This window comes from Buceros rhinoceros, unplaced genomic scaffold (assembly GCF_000710305.1).
Source record: "Buceros rhinoceros silvestris isolate BGI_N320 unplaced genomic scaffold, ASM71030v1 scaffold12166, whole genome shotgun sequence".
In the NCBI taxonomy this organism is placed as follows: domain Eukaryota; kingdom Metazoa; phylum Chordata; class Aves; order Bucerotiformes; family Bucerotidae; genus Buceros; species Buceros rhinoceros.
The window spans coordinates 4,282-21,359 of record NW_010418114.1 but is presented as its reverse complement, the minus strand read 5'-3'; the positions used below and the strand labels follow the sequence as shown (position 1 = coordinate 21,359).

Below are 17,078 nucleotides of genomic sequence, written 5' to 3'. Positions count from 1 at the left end.
AGAGGAGTGTTTCTGCTGCTAGAAAACATGCCAGAGCACCGTTTGAAAAAATAAAAAGGCAACGTCCTGAGGTCTCACTCTAGAGGTGCTTGATCAATGAAAGGAGTCAGGTTTAGGCACACACATGACAGGTACTGTTAGAGACTTACAGGGGGTGATTGTTGGTTTGAATGCAGCTACCTGCAGAAGGGCAGGTGTAGGAAGAGAGATTACAATGCAACCAAGGAGAAGAAATGGAAAAACTCAGTTGTCTACAAAAATCTTCTTTTTTGTGGGTGAGCAGTTCAGCCACCAGCCTGTCCAGGTATTTCACAGCTGTCAAACTGAAAATTTTACGTGCATTCACTTGCAGCCAAACCATGCTAAGAGTTCACCAAGAGTTCGCTATCAGTCCCTACAGAGCACTGGCTGAATCAGTTTTTCCTCCTACATCGTACAGCCTAATCTTAAAACACACGGAGCTGGAAATATTTAAGCACTATGGGCAGACGCAGCAACACTGGCCTTTCAACCCATCATCCCCACAGTGTCTCCCTGACTGTTCTCTCACCTCCAGGGCCAGATTCCAATCTGTGCAGTAGATACAGTACTGCCACTTACCTCGAAAAAAACCACTACTGTGCTTTTTCCAAGCTCTGATGCAAATCTGGCCCCAAGAATACGTGAGACACTTATAATCATACGAATGTTTTCATCACAGCATGGAAATAATTAGACTTGGAAAATCCAGCCTACTGTTGCTGTAGGGTAAATTGAAACAAGAAGAGAATTTGGTAGCTTATTCAAAAAGATTAGAAAGTGAATGTACAGCTATATTGAAGAACAAGAGCTGTTTAAGTGAAGTGGAACACAAACTCTTAAGCATGTTGGACTGAGATAGATGATAAAAAAACCAGTCTGGCACTCACAGAAGTACAGCAATATCTTTAGACAAACACTGAAACCAGAAGACAAAGGATAAGATTAAGCAAGACAGTATTTCAGCTGGAACTTCCTCCCCACCCCAACCCATAATCAGGTAAGAGTCAGTCCCAATATGACACACTGGAGATATCTTGGAAGCTGAGGATACTGAAACCACCATAATAATCCACGTTAGTCTCTGAATTACATATTAAACTTCTTACTGATGAACTTTTTCTTAAAACATTTCCATGCCTCCATTCTGCCAGCCTACTACTGTCGAAACTGCTGCCCTTATTAAGAGAGCAGATGGGTGTTTTGAGTAAGGGTTATTCATCAGATGTGAATAAAAGTTAACTCTGGCTTCCACCAGTTTTTCAAAATGGGTCACTGAAAAAAACCTAAGCTGAAGTGGAACGGATGAGTTATTTCACTGTAAAAGAATTCATGCCAGATCAGCCAAGAGAAGCTGAAAGAGAAGGCCTTAGAGCTCATCTGGTGACAAGACGTAACTCATGAACTCTGTGTGAGAAAGCTGCGAAACAAGCAATTCTAGCAATGAAACCCTGGATGTTAGTAAATTCACTGTAACACCTCGGTACTATCACTGCAGGGAGGTCTGAATGCCTGTATTAAAGCAACCAGAACATTCTATCGTATTATTATTATTAACATACTTTGTAACCAGAAGAACATCCCTTCAGCCCCCTCCAAACTGAAGAAAGTACTTCTCAGAGACCACTAATATCCTTAAGGGTTATCAGAGAAAACCTGTGGTGGATCATGATCCATCCCACAATCTCGACCCCACGATGGGGATTTCTTCAACTACGTAAATCATAAATCACAGGTTCTGTTATTCCATGGGTTAGGTGAGTACAAAGTCAAAGAAGATTTCCACAAGATCTGATTATTTTTCTCCTCTTTGCCCACGTTGAAAGAGGTTAACCTACCTAATAGCACCCAACATACTTCATTCTAACGGAGCTTACGCACACAAACAGGAAAGAAGCTCCTACCTCGGATTAATCTTTGCTTCTTCCATCATTTTCTTGAAATCCTCCTTGGCCTGCATTATTTTGTTTTTCTTCTCCTTGCGCTCTTCCTCTGCTCGCGTTTTCACATACTGATCAAATACCTACAAAAACACCAGTCACTGACAAAACCCACCCAAACCTGAAGCCACGTAACTCTAGGCAGGAGGGAGCAAACACCCCTTTTCTTTTCTCCTATTTCCTTTACTCTCACCACAGAACTAAGCGAGATGAGGTAGAACGAAGGGTTAGGGACCTTTTGTATTTGACTACGCAAATTACTCCAATCTGCTGAACACGTAGTGTACGATACATGTACTGTATCGGAACACGAAGCAGAGACCTGTGAAGCAGCCTCTTACACACTCCTCTCACGCTGACGTTTTTCTGGCTCACATTTAAGACAGCAGACACTTCACGTATTCTTCAAGTTCTCCATTCTCCTACATCCTCTTGAAGGAAAACCTTCTGGAGTAAGAATTTGCTTAACAATAAAAATGTGCTGTCGTTTGTTTCCCCCAAACGCTATTTTTTTAATGAATAGATTATTCATTATGGCACTATTCTGAAGAGGTACTGACAATTCTGACCATTTCATGTGGGTTTGTGAGCTCTCTGTATGTGCAACTCTCATGGTGTTAAAATATTAGATCTTCCAACCACAGGAAAAATAACAACTATTAGCTCAACTTCTTTTCTTGCTGGCTTCTTCCATTTTCAGACAAGCCCTAATCATAACAAAGGTCCCTTTCCACACTCAACAGTCGGGACGGAGAGCAGGAACAGAAACAGCAGTCTGAGGATTAGATAAAGCCTGTAGTAGCTGCGTCTGGATGGGGAGTAACTTCTTTTTTACCTGTTTTCTTTCTTTCGGGTTGAGAAGTAAGTAACGAGGATCAAAAACTATCTTGTGCAGCTCCTTCTCCCATGTTGAAAAAGCAGAGACCTTTAATTAAAAACAAGTCAGATTTTAACTAACGGTTAAGTTTCCTCAAATATACAGAAGTTGTGCAGCTTTGCTAGAAAACTACAGGACACTCGATGAGAAGAGCGAAACAAACTCATCCCAAAGTTTTCACTACTAGTGGGCGATGGAGGCTGCCACAGCGTGTTTCAACACTGACTGGCTCTGCAAACACGACGGACGTATCCATTTTCAGTGGCAGCTTTCAACTGGGTAACTCCTTGAAAAAAGTTAAAATAAACTGTCTTGATACCGCTTAACTGAAGTTACTTAACTGAACTACTGCTGTAATTGAAACATTCTTTGAAATATGGAGTCTCATACCAAATGCATCTGTTAAGCAGAGGAATTGTTCTCCTTACATAAAGCACAGCGGGTTCTGAATTTCGAAGAATTGAGACCTCTGCCTGAACCCCCCCTCCCTCTCCCCTTCTCTCCACCCAAACACACAGACACACACACACAGACTTCTCTGACCCCTCTTTCTAGAAGCATGTCCTTGAATTGTTTCATCCGAGCCTCCAGTGGGACAATGGCTCTCTCTCGAGCGGCTTTAATTTCAGCTTCCATAGCAGCCTCCTTCTCCGAATCAATATCTTTGTTATCGTCTTTCCTGAAAAAAATTACACATCCAGTATAGCTTGAGAAGTAACATGGCAGGCCTGGGGGTCAGGAACTGGACTACACTGGGACAGAATGGGTACAGCCGTGACCGCAGGAGCGTGGGCTTACAAACCACGAAAGCCCTTCTTTGAGACTCCAACCTGAATGCTTTCAAACCGAAAGAGCTCGAGAACCACAGTACTCTCAGCAACCAACTGCAAGAAGTCGGCGCATTCTGGATGTATTCAGTGGTCTTGCCAGATGCGCAACAGGTTTTGCTTTAATTGCTCTAATTTTCTCATCTCCGGCTGAAGTCAACTAGGCTCTGTGAGGAGTCACTGGCTCAGAGAGTCAGTCCAAATCGAGACCCCCTTACAACGCTTCAGCGGAAAACATGTAACGGGAGGGTTGCCTTCACGGTTCAGAGCACTACTGGAAACACTGTGCTGTCTGTCGGTTTATCTGTACTAAGAACAAACGCATGCCGTCCCAAACAAATTCCCAAACGAACTGCAAACAAGTTTATGATCATCCCTAAGAGCAAGCAGTAACAAACAGAATAGTAAAACCGCTTTCAAAACAGCATCAGTTACTCTGACCATAGCGAGGCATATCGCTTCCAAGAGCCAAAACAGACCAGAAGACCTCAGCAAGGCACTTAACCCTTTATAAGTGAACCAGAGTAGTCACTGTGAAAATCTAGATGGTTGAACTTTTCGACAACAAAATCTTGTGCACAGAAATTATCAGATTATTCCAGATAAACTGTACTCAGAATATTGCTTGGGTTCACCAACTTACACCACTTATTCCCATTTCAAATGGTTTAAAAAGGAAATGCTATTTCCTCCATACGTGAACCTCAGCTATCTCAGAGAAATATCGAACACCTGAAACAGCAAACGGCTGATGATTGTCTTCACCAATCCTATCAGTTACTGCTCTTCCCTGCTGAGTATAGCAGCACACAGCCCGCTCAGAGGAAAAGCTTCCTTTACGTTATCTACACAGACCACTTAGTATCGACAAAGCAAACTTACTTGCGCTTTTTAATTTTAATAGGCTCATCTTCGTTTGCATCCTCTGTAGATTCATGCTCTTCTCTGACTGTAACAGATTTCAATAACACTTCAGATGTTTTATTTACAAAACGTTTGTAATTTACAAATGAAACCTTGTGCAAAGCCAGAGGACAACTGTGCAGCAATAGGTGTGCTGACAAAGGAGAGGTGGTTTTCAGTCACTTTCAGAAGAACACGATGGGAATTTGCTGGCAAGACTAAGAGACTTGGGGCCAGCTTTGGATTTAAAATGACAAACCCTCACCTCTTATTTCAAGGGAAAACCACCGCAGGCTAAGCAGTCTAATGAAGCTCGCTTGGACCTCCTGATTACCTGCTTGCACTTTGCTCTCCCCCAACCACCAAGCCCATGTGTCATCCCAGGACCATTCGCTAGAACTCAGGCCAGAAAGAAGTCTCCTCTCAGGAGCCTCTTCAGCATTCTCTGCTCTCAGCAGCTGTTTCCAAAACTGTATTCCAGTTGACGTTCTCCAAGTTAAATCCTCTTCCGAGAGAGCCCATTTGTACATTATGATTAACCTTTTCTGGCCCCCAAATTCCTCTTGCTTATAAACCAAACAGGCTCTTTTTTTCAGCCAGTAAAGACTGCAGGCTTTTTCAGCCTGTTGCCATTCAGGAAAAAAATTAACCTTGTTAGTATCCACCTTCTTCAATAGCCTGGTTTTTTCCAAAGGACTCTACAAATCTGCATTCCCACCAGCCTTCATAAATTCCGAAGATTTATACCTTTTTCAGTACATCCTTACATTTCTCACTTATTTAAGTGTCACTAGCTCTGGAAATCAAGACAAAGTAAGTTGTAAGTTAGATTCAGACTTCATAAGAAGGCAGTAAGATTGCTCTTACTAAGTTTTTTTCCTTCTTCCATTCCTTTCTTGTGAGGAGGTTCCTGAATAATTTTGTCCACATCAGCTCTTCCAATGAGGTCATCTGGTCGGTCCCACATGGACAGACGTGTGGTAGGGTTATAGAAGAAAACACGCTCATCGCCGGTCCACACCACACACCTAGAAATTGAATGGTGGGACAGGAAGACTTGTATTATTATTGTTAATTATTGTATTATTATTATTTGTCTTCACACCTGTCACCACCCTGAAAGACTGGAGCAAGGGTAACGGTGGCAGACAGGTCCAGGTTACACCTGGGCACAACTGCCAGACATCCCTGCTGCCCAGCCGGGATAGGGGATCACTGCTTGGCTCTGCCAGCAGACTTGAGATGGAGTTTTTAAAGTGCTTTTGTCAGGAGTTGCAGCATACTCAGTTCTTCTCTAGAAAAACATTTTAGACAACTGAATGAGTTTGGGATAAAAAGTACCTCATCTCTTCCATGTCCTGCAAACTATGAGAAAAACCACCTAATGATCCTGCCAGAATTTTATAAATGATGGGATGAAAGAACCACAGAGATCGTTTGAAGGGAGACAGTTTCACATATCAAACATTAATAAAAAGAGCATCGATGGCTAAACAGCAAAAGTGAACAATACCCCTTTCCCATCGGTAAGAATTTTACCTTGGTCACCCAAACGTACAAGGATGACTTTTACACAAGAGTAACCTCATCAGGACATGATACACTCAGGCACCTGAGGAGCATCTATGCCAAGTTAAAAAAGCCACAGAGGACTCTTCAGGCCAGCAGCCACATCTATCCATTCCCCAGGGCATGAGAGCAAAAAAAAGTCCAAGATGGTTTTTTTGGCCAGCATTTCACACGAGATCAGGAGGAACTGATGGCAGACGAAGGGGGCTGAGATAGGGGATCTCCACTGCTAACTCACAGGAACGCAGCCAGCGTGTGGCAGAAAGGCCACACGCACACCAGTGCACACCTCGAGTACTGGCACAGCATGCACAGTGTTGGCTGGGGGAATCCAACGTCACTTGGGACAGGGGCACACCAAGAAGAGGACCTTCACACACTATTTTGTTCTAGCCACCCAGCAACCTTCCCGGTGGCTGCAGGGAACGATGTTCCAGTCCCGCATTACGGGCCACAGGGAAAACCGCTACCTACCACGGGGTTCCTGGAATAGGGGTCGTGGCAACCGGCTTGGCCTTCTGAGCTGCTTTTTCTTCTTCAGTCATTTCTTCCTCTTTCGGCTCCTCAAGGAAAACGCAAGTTACAGGGCTCAGGCAATGACAGCGAGCTAATTATTTATTATAAAGTAACTAACTTGTATTAAACATGCAAAAGCATTTTGAAACAATGCTAACGAACAGCTCACAATTACACTTCATCTCACAGGTGAAGCAGCAGCACTGGAGTCTCAACAGTAATGGCTATTCAAAAGCCTCTATTCAGAAAAGCTTTATTAGGCGTTTGCTTAACTTCTGACTTCAGTGAAAGCTGATTTAAACGCCTCCCCGGGTCTGCACGAGTTCTCGAATCAAGGCCTGAACATAGGGGCCAGGGTGTAGTTTCTCACAAAGAAATTTTAATTTATTCTTTAACTTAATTCACTTGAAAATGAGACCCAGAGTATGAAACAGTCAAAAATCTGCAATTCTGTATTAGAAATAAGCAATCTAGCAACTACCTCAAAGGGAAACAGGGTGGAGTGGCAATAAAAACCAGCAACTGAATTCTGTGCTTTTGCCTACTAAGCTACACAGAAGTTCACAGAAGTCAGTGCAAAAGCTCTAATTTTTATTCAAACAGCATCTTCAAGAACCGCTTTCTCAGCATGACAAGAAAAAAGTTGATTTTGTTGACTGCAAGAAAAAGCTATTATAGATTTCAAACATTCAGGACAAGTTTTGTTTTTGTGAACACCTTAAAATCAGCAAGAGAACGTCACGTCTATGTAATTAATTTTTTCCATGTTCCTTCTAATTTCTTAACTCACATACTCTGTATTTTTGTTTTAAATCTCCTTTGTTCCTTATGCAGAAAAAGGGAAAATAAAAAAAGCTACGAGACCAAAAAGGCAGGCTTTCAAAATCACCCTGGGAATGTAAGAACCCAAGTTACTAACCGTGTCTCCCATCAACATGCCTGCCCTACAGATGAGGCCACACCTCTAGCATGTGGGATTCAAACCGGCAATATGACTATTTGGTTGCAAGGTCTTTTACCTCCTTTATAAGTTCTTTTATAGGTTCTTCTTTTGGCTCTTCTTCTTCTGTCTCCATCGGTAAAGGCTCCTCCGTAGGTTCTTTAATTGGCTCTTTAATCTTCTCTTCCATTTTTTCTAGATAAAGATAGATGGTTCCTTAGTATTACTAAGAAACCGTTATAGAACCACGAAATTTTTTTTATCAGTATGATTTTCTAAGCACAACAGCAAAACAAAACTTATTTTTAAGGTATTTTCACGACTTTGTGTCCTCCTTGGGCTTCACAGTGTCTGCTTATACACACGTGATTATCTGCTGTGCCAGCAGCTGCTTGGAAGTGGAGAACGGAGCACCGCACGGCCGCCTGTTCTTTGGAGAGGCCAAGTGAGGCGCACCCGCAGGAAGAGCTGAAGCACCAACAAAAAGATGTTCTCACCTCGGTAAGAAGATGACGTATTATCTAAACCTTGCTGCCTAGACAGATGGGCAGTGGTTGAACTAACTGTGTAAGCGTTCTGGATCCGTCTAACCAAACGTGGCTTGTAGCTGAAAAATTCAGCAGACAATAAAAGGAAGAACTATTTGGGTCCAACTGCATTCTTTTTCCTAGAAGACTTTATAAACTGAGTCAAAACCGCAGGATTTTTGCCCCTCCTTTCTTATTTATGATACAAGAACAATTTCCCCCTGATAAAACAACACCCATGGGTAAAACGTGGATTCAGAGAACCACGACTCACAGAACAGGACCAGGATACAATTTCACAATGAGGACAGGGGGAGGTCATTTATTTTTTCCTCATGATCCAAATCTGTTTAAATACTTAGAAATTTAGCATTTCAACGATCTTCATTCTTTCCTAGTTAGCAGTCTTTAGGTAACTGAATTTCCCCCTCGCTTTCTATCTTTCTGCTATCGGGATCTTCTCAAACACGTGGGTTCGTGAAGTACTTTCCAGTGGAGCGGAAACACGCACTTACCCGAGTGTCACAGGACTGGGACGCACCTCCAAAACCAAATACTCTTATGATACAGCGGGAGACAAAGAAACTGTGACTTTCAGACTCAAGACCAACTCAAGTGGATACTTAAAATCAGGATCTCAAAATACTCTTAAGGGAGATAAGGGATTAGAAACGTTCTTCACGTCACCATTAATGCTCTAAGCAATTTATCTACTATACGGCTGTATTGAGACCCAGAAATAGCACCTTTTTCTTTCAGCTCTTGGGGCTTCTCCCACGTTGACTCCAGAGTCCTGTTGTTGTAATAGTAAGTCTTCCCATCAGCAGTTTTGTACTCTGTCCACTCAGAGACCGCAGTGGCTCCGGCCAGCGAGGCGGGGGAGGCGGCGATGGCGACCTGGGGATGGATCATAGGTACAATGGGAGGGGCCATGCCTGGCAGGACACCTGCACGACGGGGAAAAAGAGAAAGAAAAAAGGGAAAACGGAAGAAAACAGTAAGTGACAATGAAGCTCTTGAGAACCAAAGCTAACACTCTACTGAGTTCACCGACAGGTAATCAACCGATAACACAGCGATATAAGGGCTGCTCTCAGAGTTCATCACAAAGCAGAGCATTGTTACTGAATCTCCTCCCTGTGTTTCACAGTCAGCAACGACCACATTACCAGGCAAATTAGAGAGCTTTTTATTTTGAGTAATGTGTAATTCTGCACAGCACAAACCTTGTTAGTGATTAGACGTTTGCTTTAATACTTGAAAATTAAGTGCTCTGTTTATTAAAGTCTTTATTAGATCTCTATAGCAAATAATTATTTAAAAAAAAAATCAATCTACTCCACTGTTTCTTTTTTATGTCATCTTACGAGATATTCCTACTGCTCTTGAAAAAAGACAACAGTGGCTTGAATTTCAGCCATGTAATTGGAGCAGAACTCTGATAAATCTTAAATCCTGACTTTAAAAAGTTAGCATTAATTCAGAGCCTTGCGTAGAAACTGATGAGAATTAAATAATTTCAGATTGTGTGATGGTTTTGTTTAGTGCTGCAGACCAATTGCAAAAAACATTTCATTCACATCCTGAAGCAAAATGGCAAGTAAATACCCAAAGGTAAGAAAGCCAGAATGCTGCACCATCCTATTATTTCTCTACTCCTCCCAGCAGAATGGATATACTGGAGAGATTTTGAATGGCAAATTCTAGAACATCAAATTGGATAGGACTTGAACTACGAGATCGTAATTTTGAGCCTTTAACATTTAAACGTTATATAAAATCAGTCTGTCTCAGTAACAGAAAAGTACATGTTACGCATTGCCATAAAGGGTTCTCAGTAAGCGACCTCTTAAACCCGCAATTTGAAATAGAATCACACCAAGACGCACAAACACGCACACCAACATGCGAGCACAGTCATGTCACTACACATGTGGAAGTAGGGAAAACAAAAATCCACACACAGGGAACTGGTAACTAAGAAGTATGGGCATGGAGAGATCCACAGTTATTACAGAACTCAATGGTTACAGGAAACCATACTGCGTCGTTTGTATTAAATCAGCTAACACTAAGGGTTACTTGGGAAAGTTACTTCCTGGCCACATGTGATATTTGCATTTATACTGGTTTTGAAAATAAAGTATATATATTCATTCGATTGGGGAAGCAAATAAATAAATAAAAGATAAACAACAACATTCACTACCATGCCAACTTACAGACAAAACGAACTAAGATGGGTTTGAAAATTACCGGTCTTGGTGGTAGCGACTGTCTTTACATACGGGCAGCTGACTATTTGCATCATTGCTACACCTGCAAAACGGATAAGCAAGCATGTTGGAAAGCTGCCATTGTACGTCAGCTACCACGGGGTCTGGGGGCTACCGACCTCCTGCCACAATTTGGGGTGCCGTTCCGGCTGGCGAAGGGAAAGCCTCCCGGCAACAAAGCGTCAATGACTTTTGCTCCAACGTTTTATGCCAGATCGAATATCAAACTAGTTTTAAGCTGCTGCAACAGTTTCTGCCTACATTAAACCAGTTGTTTAGCCATTTATTGGGACGTCATTAAAATGAGAAAAGGGGTTTTGATGAGGACTCAGGGGTTTAAGTTCATTCCACTGGGCTCTCCTGGCAGGGCAGTGCCATGGGACAATCCTCTGAGGGCCTTCGCTCAGAGAGAGCTGGCGGGGAGCAGCAGCACAGCAGTCTCTGCTGTTTCAGCCTGCTGCTGCGTTTAGAGAGAGAGAGCAAGAGCAGAAGGACGGACTGAGACTGGCACAGCGTGGCAGGGTGAAAGGCAAGTTCAACCCGCAGGGAGAGCTGAGGCTATGGGAGTCATTACAGGAAGGCTGGAGGTGGAAGAAAAGGAGAAAAGAGAAATAAAAGCAATGAAGCTGCAAACAGATGGACACGAAGCCGCACTAGGTCAGTGGCAGCAAACATGTCCTTTATTTTTCATTATCAAGAATGTCATGAGCTGAAAACCGCTCTAAAAGCGGCATACCCAGCCCTCAATGAGGGCATCAATCTTCTGCTCTCCAGCTCATTAAGGAATGACAGAAAGGCCACAAAGAGGAAAGCACCTCAACCTCTTGAATTAGACACAAAATTGAGTAGGAAATTAGACAGAGGTAAGGGGACACATTTCCAAAACCCTTCATTTTAGGGTGTGGAAAGAAACTGTAGTTGTCTCTATGTTGGTCCAGTCTGGACACTCAGAAAACGAAATACTTCAGGAACTTCCCCTTAAATGGTTTCAATTCCATCACCTGAGGTTGGAAGTCCTCCAGCACAAAGTGAAATTAAACCCCTGTGTTTATAACCAGAGTAATTTATATTTTTATTAGAGATCTAGTATGAAAAGCAAACAAAAATATTGCCAATTTATTATAATAAAATATTAGCGAGAAGACAGAATTGTAATGTTCTTAAGTAATAATTTCCATGAAAGAATCCAAAACGAATTTTAAAAAGTATTAATTGAGACACAAAACCATTGATTCAAACAGCACTGAATGAAGCTTTTGTCTGAATTTGGGGGGGGGGTCATGTAATGAATGAATCTGAAAATTCGTTTTGTTAAGGAAGTTACAGCATGTCTTACAACCAGGTCAGTATAAATAATGCCATCTGCGGATCACTGGAATTAGAGGTGCTGCAGCGCAGATAAGACGTGGCAAATACCCAAGCTCGTTCCTCTGCCAAGTTCGTTCTTAAACATACAACTGACTTTTAACATATGAATTAAGAGAAAGCAGACTTACTTTTTAAGATCTCAGATTATGAGATGTCACTAATCAACTCTTCCCCCGTTCCATCTCGCTATAGCACGATACGGAGATGAACTTCGCAATCCCACGTCAGCGGGGCTGTGCGGCTCTCCGCTAACCCCAGAGCGGTCTGGCCGACAGCCCAAAGTGGTACTCGGCAAAATGTCATCAACCTCTCCGACCTCACCCTGTACTGCCATGAAGTAATTTTGACTTCTCTTTTGTTGCTTGTTACTGTAAAATACTTTTAAAGGTTTCCTTTTCTTTTACAGCGTTTATAAACCATGGTTTATAAACCAACTCAAGCCAGAATGAGCTGAAAGTAGATTGATTTTATCCTGTAATCAGGCAAAATGACAACTGAGTCTCGTTAGCGAGTGCACACCTCACTGCCAGGGGTCCCTCCTCTGTGTCACGGGTTCCACCCGAAAGGCTCATCTAGCTGTGAGGACAGGAGAGGCCGGGTCTAAGACTCGCTACAGGAAAGGCCTGACGGTAATAACTTCCAAAACCGAGTTTAAGAAGAAGAACAATGCCTTTGCTCTGCCTTTCCTTCTGCAGTGCGCCACTCGCAAAGCTTACTGACCGAGAACTCAGGGAAAACACAGCCCAGGCACGCAGACCGGGGCACCTGCTTCCACAGGCACTTCTCTACCACCCTCACCAGCCACAGTCCAGCCGGCAGCTCGCGTGTCAGCAGACCATGACACCCTTCAGAGGCAGGTAGGGACGCTCCACCCTCTGCTGGTCCCTTGCTAGCAGCGGCAGAAATTGCCATCAAGGACATTCAGCTGCCCACCTTTAAGGCTTAACCTTTTCTACTGCTCTTCAGACCCCACAAACACACAGACACCAGAGTTCTCCTCTGTCCTGTACCCGCTTTCTGTTCAGCCCTGAATGTCATGATCGCTTCTGTCTGCCCAGTTATTTTAGACTGTTCTAAAAGCAGAGGCAACTAGAAGCTGGTGCTCTTCTAGCTAGCAGAGCTAACAGCCATGTTAACTACTACTCAGACGCTTATATCCTTTACCGAACGTGTTCTAAAGGATCACTTTTCATCCAGCCTCTAGAATGGAAGATAAGGGCCTCCCTTGACACGTGCTGGACCGAGGGGTTAAAAAAACAGCGGAAAGAAGTCACCTTGCTGGTCCTGTACAGAGTCAAAACCAGGAGGATGCTGCTCAGAGCTGCTGCTTTGTAGTTCTGAATCAGAAATCAACTAGCACAGCCTCAAACCTTCCTTCACAACAGAAAATCACCAGCTCCTGGCAGGAATCTAGTGCTGCTGCACACCGACAAACATGATTTACCTCGGGCAGGAGCAAGACCTCAGCCCTATCTGTGCGAACCAACCACAGCAGGGAAGCCCGGAGTGGCTTCAGTGGCACTTCAGGAGGGGCCCTGCAGAATTACCAATAGCAGTCAAGTCCAAAACTTTACCAGCCTAAAACTACTTCCTTAAGTAACTAAATATTTTATAAAAACTTAGGAAAACACCATTTACCCAGGTACTAGTGAGCTACCACCTAAGATTCCTTCTCGATGGTCTTTTCATCTAAAGCCTAAAATAACCCCGGCATCCTGAACGCCTTCACCACGGTCCTCAGCCCAAACCCCAACACTTTGGGTCCGCATCCAGCACCACACCTGAGAGCTGCAAACCCAGAGACCTGCAAATACCTGATATCTCTCAGGGGCAATGCATCTGACTGGCAATTTTTCCTGCTCATAAATATACTATTTTCTTTTAATTTATTTTGGCTATAATCCATATCCTAATAGATATTTATTTACTTACAAGACTTAAGGTCTAAATCAAGCAAGTAGAAAAAAATTATAGCAACACTGTATAAGTAAAATATAGTGCTGCCCTGTTCTCAGAGTCACACGTGGACTCTGACCAGAAACCCACTTTTTTTTAACAGAATAGACATATGCCATGAGATTAAGAAGCGTTTAGTGCAATTCTTGTATTTTCCAATCATCTAAAAGAAGATTTACATGTTTAAATGCAGCTTTTTTCTGATACAGATATCAAAGAACTAGAGGCAGAAGTCAAAAAATTTCATGTTCTCTGTTAATTAAAAAGTCTGTCTGCTGACCCTGAATTCTTTCAAAACTACTCTGAGCGGAGAGGACTCAGGCAAGTTCCGTACACAGTGGACACATGAGTGCAAACAAATTGACAACATGGACATGTAGCGGACAAGACAATTACAGTTCGCCAATTTACCTGGAAGTGGAATAGGCATGCCAGGAAGGGGGACACGAAATGGAGGTACCATTACTGGTGGAAAAGCAGGAATTGCTGCAGTTGGCTGCGGCACTGCATGAGGCACTGCAGGAGGCAATGTCTGTGGGACTGGCTGGGGTACAGTCTGCACGGGTGTAGCAGAAGGAGCAGAGGTTGAAACACTGACTGATGGTGTGGCAACTGAAACACCCGAGCTCGGGGTCTGGTCTTGTGTGGTAGGTGCTGATAAAAAAAAACAAAGAACACCTTGTATCTTCGACACTACAATACACTCACTGCAAACATACTGGCGCTCTGTTTCCCAATGGACGTTACAGGAGCAGATAGGCTTAGCTAGAACCAGCAGGAAGATGCTCTTGGACAAAATAACTGCCTCCTCTGTAACATTAAATATTCACATAGAAAGTCAACTTGAATTTTACTTTGTCCTGTTCTTTACACCTAAGGAGTCTCCGCAGCAGTAGCAAGGGTGTATCAAAGGACTAATACAGCCTGAAATGAAATTGTACTCTGTATCCCCGCTCAGAAAAGTAGAAAGGGAACATGACAGAGTGCTTCAAATGGAAAAACATTGTTCTTGTGTTAAAGGAACACAGGTTCTGCATGTTAACAGCAGCACGTGCATGACACCAGCCTGTCTAAAACTAAAACTGTGCTTAGCAAGCTGTGATCTGGGAATGGAAAACTGTCAGTTAAAAATGCGTAAATAAGCAAGGAAAAGGAAAGTACTTTTGTTGAGAAGCTGCAAGAAGTTTCTTGGTGTTCAGTGCCTCCCGGCGGGAAAACACACTGCTAACACTTGACTCCGTATCTCGCACCACGACTCACGTCAGTGCTTGACCGCGAATGAAAACTGCTCCGTATCAGAGCGCTGGCAAACAGGAGGTAGAGACAGTCCAGACTAAACTCACCGACCAGCCGTGCGAATTTACACAGTGAGATTTGGTGAAGGGTGAGGAGGAACTGTTCTAAAAATGAGCTAGTTAAAAAAGAAACCACACCGACTTCTGACCATAGCGTATAGGGGCTCGCTGGGCAGCCTCTGCAGTGTAGTGTTCACTCACTACCAGAAGCATTCCCAGTAACGTACCAGTATTAGCACTATCAAATCAAGATTTTAGATCTGTTGTTAAGTATTTCAGAAAGGATGAAGCTCTCAGCACTGCCTGACATTTAGGGAAACAGAGCAGACAGTCAGCATGTGATTTGTTTGAAGACCTAAGTCGTATCAGTACCAGACAAGGATGAAGCTCAGCCGAAGTTCCAGGGTTTTTACAGGCCAAGTCTGAGAGCTATGAAATTATTTTAAGTGATAGAATTTTATCACCTTGGCACAGACACCAACAGTAACAGGTCTTGAAAGCAAAGACAAAGTTTAGCGGGTAGAAGAGGGAGAAGAGGAACAGGTTCTCAGCGTTCAATAACAGGAAATTGTGCTTCAGAGAAGGTGCAGAAAGCGCCATTCCGGAAGAAGGATCAGTTCTCTCAAGCCTGGCGTGAGGCCAGACACTAACACTCACCTCCTGCCTGACGCATTACTCAGCAAAACGGTTAGAGCAGACCACACTGCAACAGCGCAGCTGAACACAGCACTGAGTTACCTTTCAAATTAAATAAAAGCCCTAAAATGCTTTGAGCAACACTAATTACTTACTACTCTAATCATCGGTCCTCCCTCCAGGCTTAACTGAGAGCATAATTTGAGGGTTACCTAAATTTGACTCCCTTTCACACAGAGATCCCCAAAGTTTGAGTAAAACGGTGAGTAAAGCTTGACTTGTCTCCCCTGTACGGGAAAAAGATGAAGCAGTTCCAGAGCACGCAGCTACGCGCTGCCCTGGAGTGAGAGCCACTTAGCAGCTGCTCATCCCCTGCACGCTCCGGCCTGACTCAGCGATGCGTTTCTGGCAGCGCAGCTAGAGCGACCACGACAACCCAGTGACAGGGCTCCTGGGCAGCCAAACGCTGCCCTTCCGAGAGAGGTGACACCACCCAGGCTGCTGCGTGACGAGCGTGCCTTGCTCTGTGCACGCGAGGTGACCTCAACTCCCTGTCTGCTGTGGACACACTGCTGTGCAAACAGCCCTGCGGCGGCGATGCGCAGCTCTATGAGATGCTCTGCGCCAGAGGCGCTTTGTTAGCACATACACAGACATGCCACAGGACAGCACAGCTCACACTGCTGGTACCACGCGCAGAGATGCTGTAAGCACGTGCGCTGTGTTCGTGCTGCATAAGGTCGTTCCCTTTCCTCCTGAGGTTCCCTGGCCTGGAAAACCTTTAAAAGCAACGGCTGGCCCGTGTGAACAGCAGTCCTCTTCAGGCTACTATCGAAAGGTCATGAGCGAACAACGCCGGCTCTGAGGACTTTCTTTTTCCTCCTTTGTGCAACTCCAGTAAACTGGAACTTACAGGTTCAGTCGGATGCTAATAAAAGCAACGCACCAGAAGCAGCTCCGTGCTGCAGTCAATCAATTCTCCACAGCCCAGGAGCAGCACTCGAGGACCTTACAGCAACAGATGCTGTTTTGGAAACAAGGAGGCAACTGCTGCAACTGTAATTCCTACCTCAGATTAACTTTTCCTGGGAAACGCTTCTAAAACCGAATTATCTATAGTCAAAAGTAAATGGATGCGTAATAGCTTTGAGATGATGCGGTCACGGCAGGAGAAAAATACACAAGACCTAAAGAAGGGGGGTTGCATGCTGACCTAGTGCCACTCTCCTGAAGTAACTCTTTCAGATTGAGAAGAAAAGAAAAAAAGGTTCGCATGCAAGGTTCTTCTGTATTAAATACTACATTTTAAACTCATGCTCGACCTTAAGATGAAACAACTTCCTGCCAGATCCCAAGTTTTTGCCGCAGTAATTCCCCACAGCAGCATGCCCACCACCGGCTCCCCACGACTGCAGCGCCTGAGGAACCCT

At 43.8% G+C, this 17,078-nt stretch overlaps 1 protein-coding gene across 1 annotated transcript in view; it reads right to left on the bottom strand.

Annotated features, from left to right (window-relative positions):
• LOC104495446 (transcription elongation regulator 1-like) overlaps window positions 1–17,078 on the bottom strand; it is a 27,470-nt gene that overhangs the window by 9,509 nt on the left and 883 nt on the right. Inside the window, 10 exon segments of the mRNA XM_010138413.1 lie at window positions 1,923–2,041; window positions 2,794–2,883; window positions 3,379–3,514; window positions 4,545–4,611; window positions 5,433–5,593; window positions 6,609–6,697; window positions 7,670–7,785; window positions 8,864–9,064; window positions 10,374–10,436; window positions 14,129–14,371. Of these exon segments, the coding sequence (XP_010136715.1) occupies window positions 1,923–2,041; window positions 2,794–2,883; window positions 3,379–3,514; window positions 4,545–4,611; window positions 5,433–5,593; window positions 6,609–6,697; window positions 7,670–7,785; window positions 8,864–9,064; window positions 10,374–10,436; window positions 14,129–14,371 (1,285 nt within the window).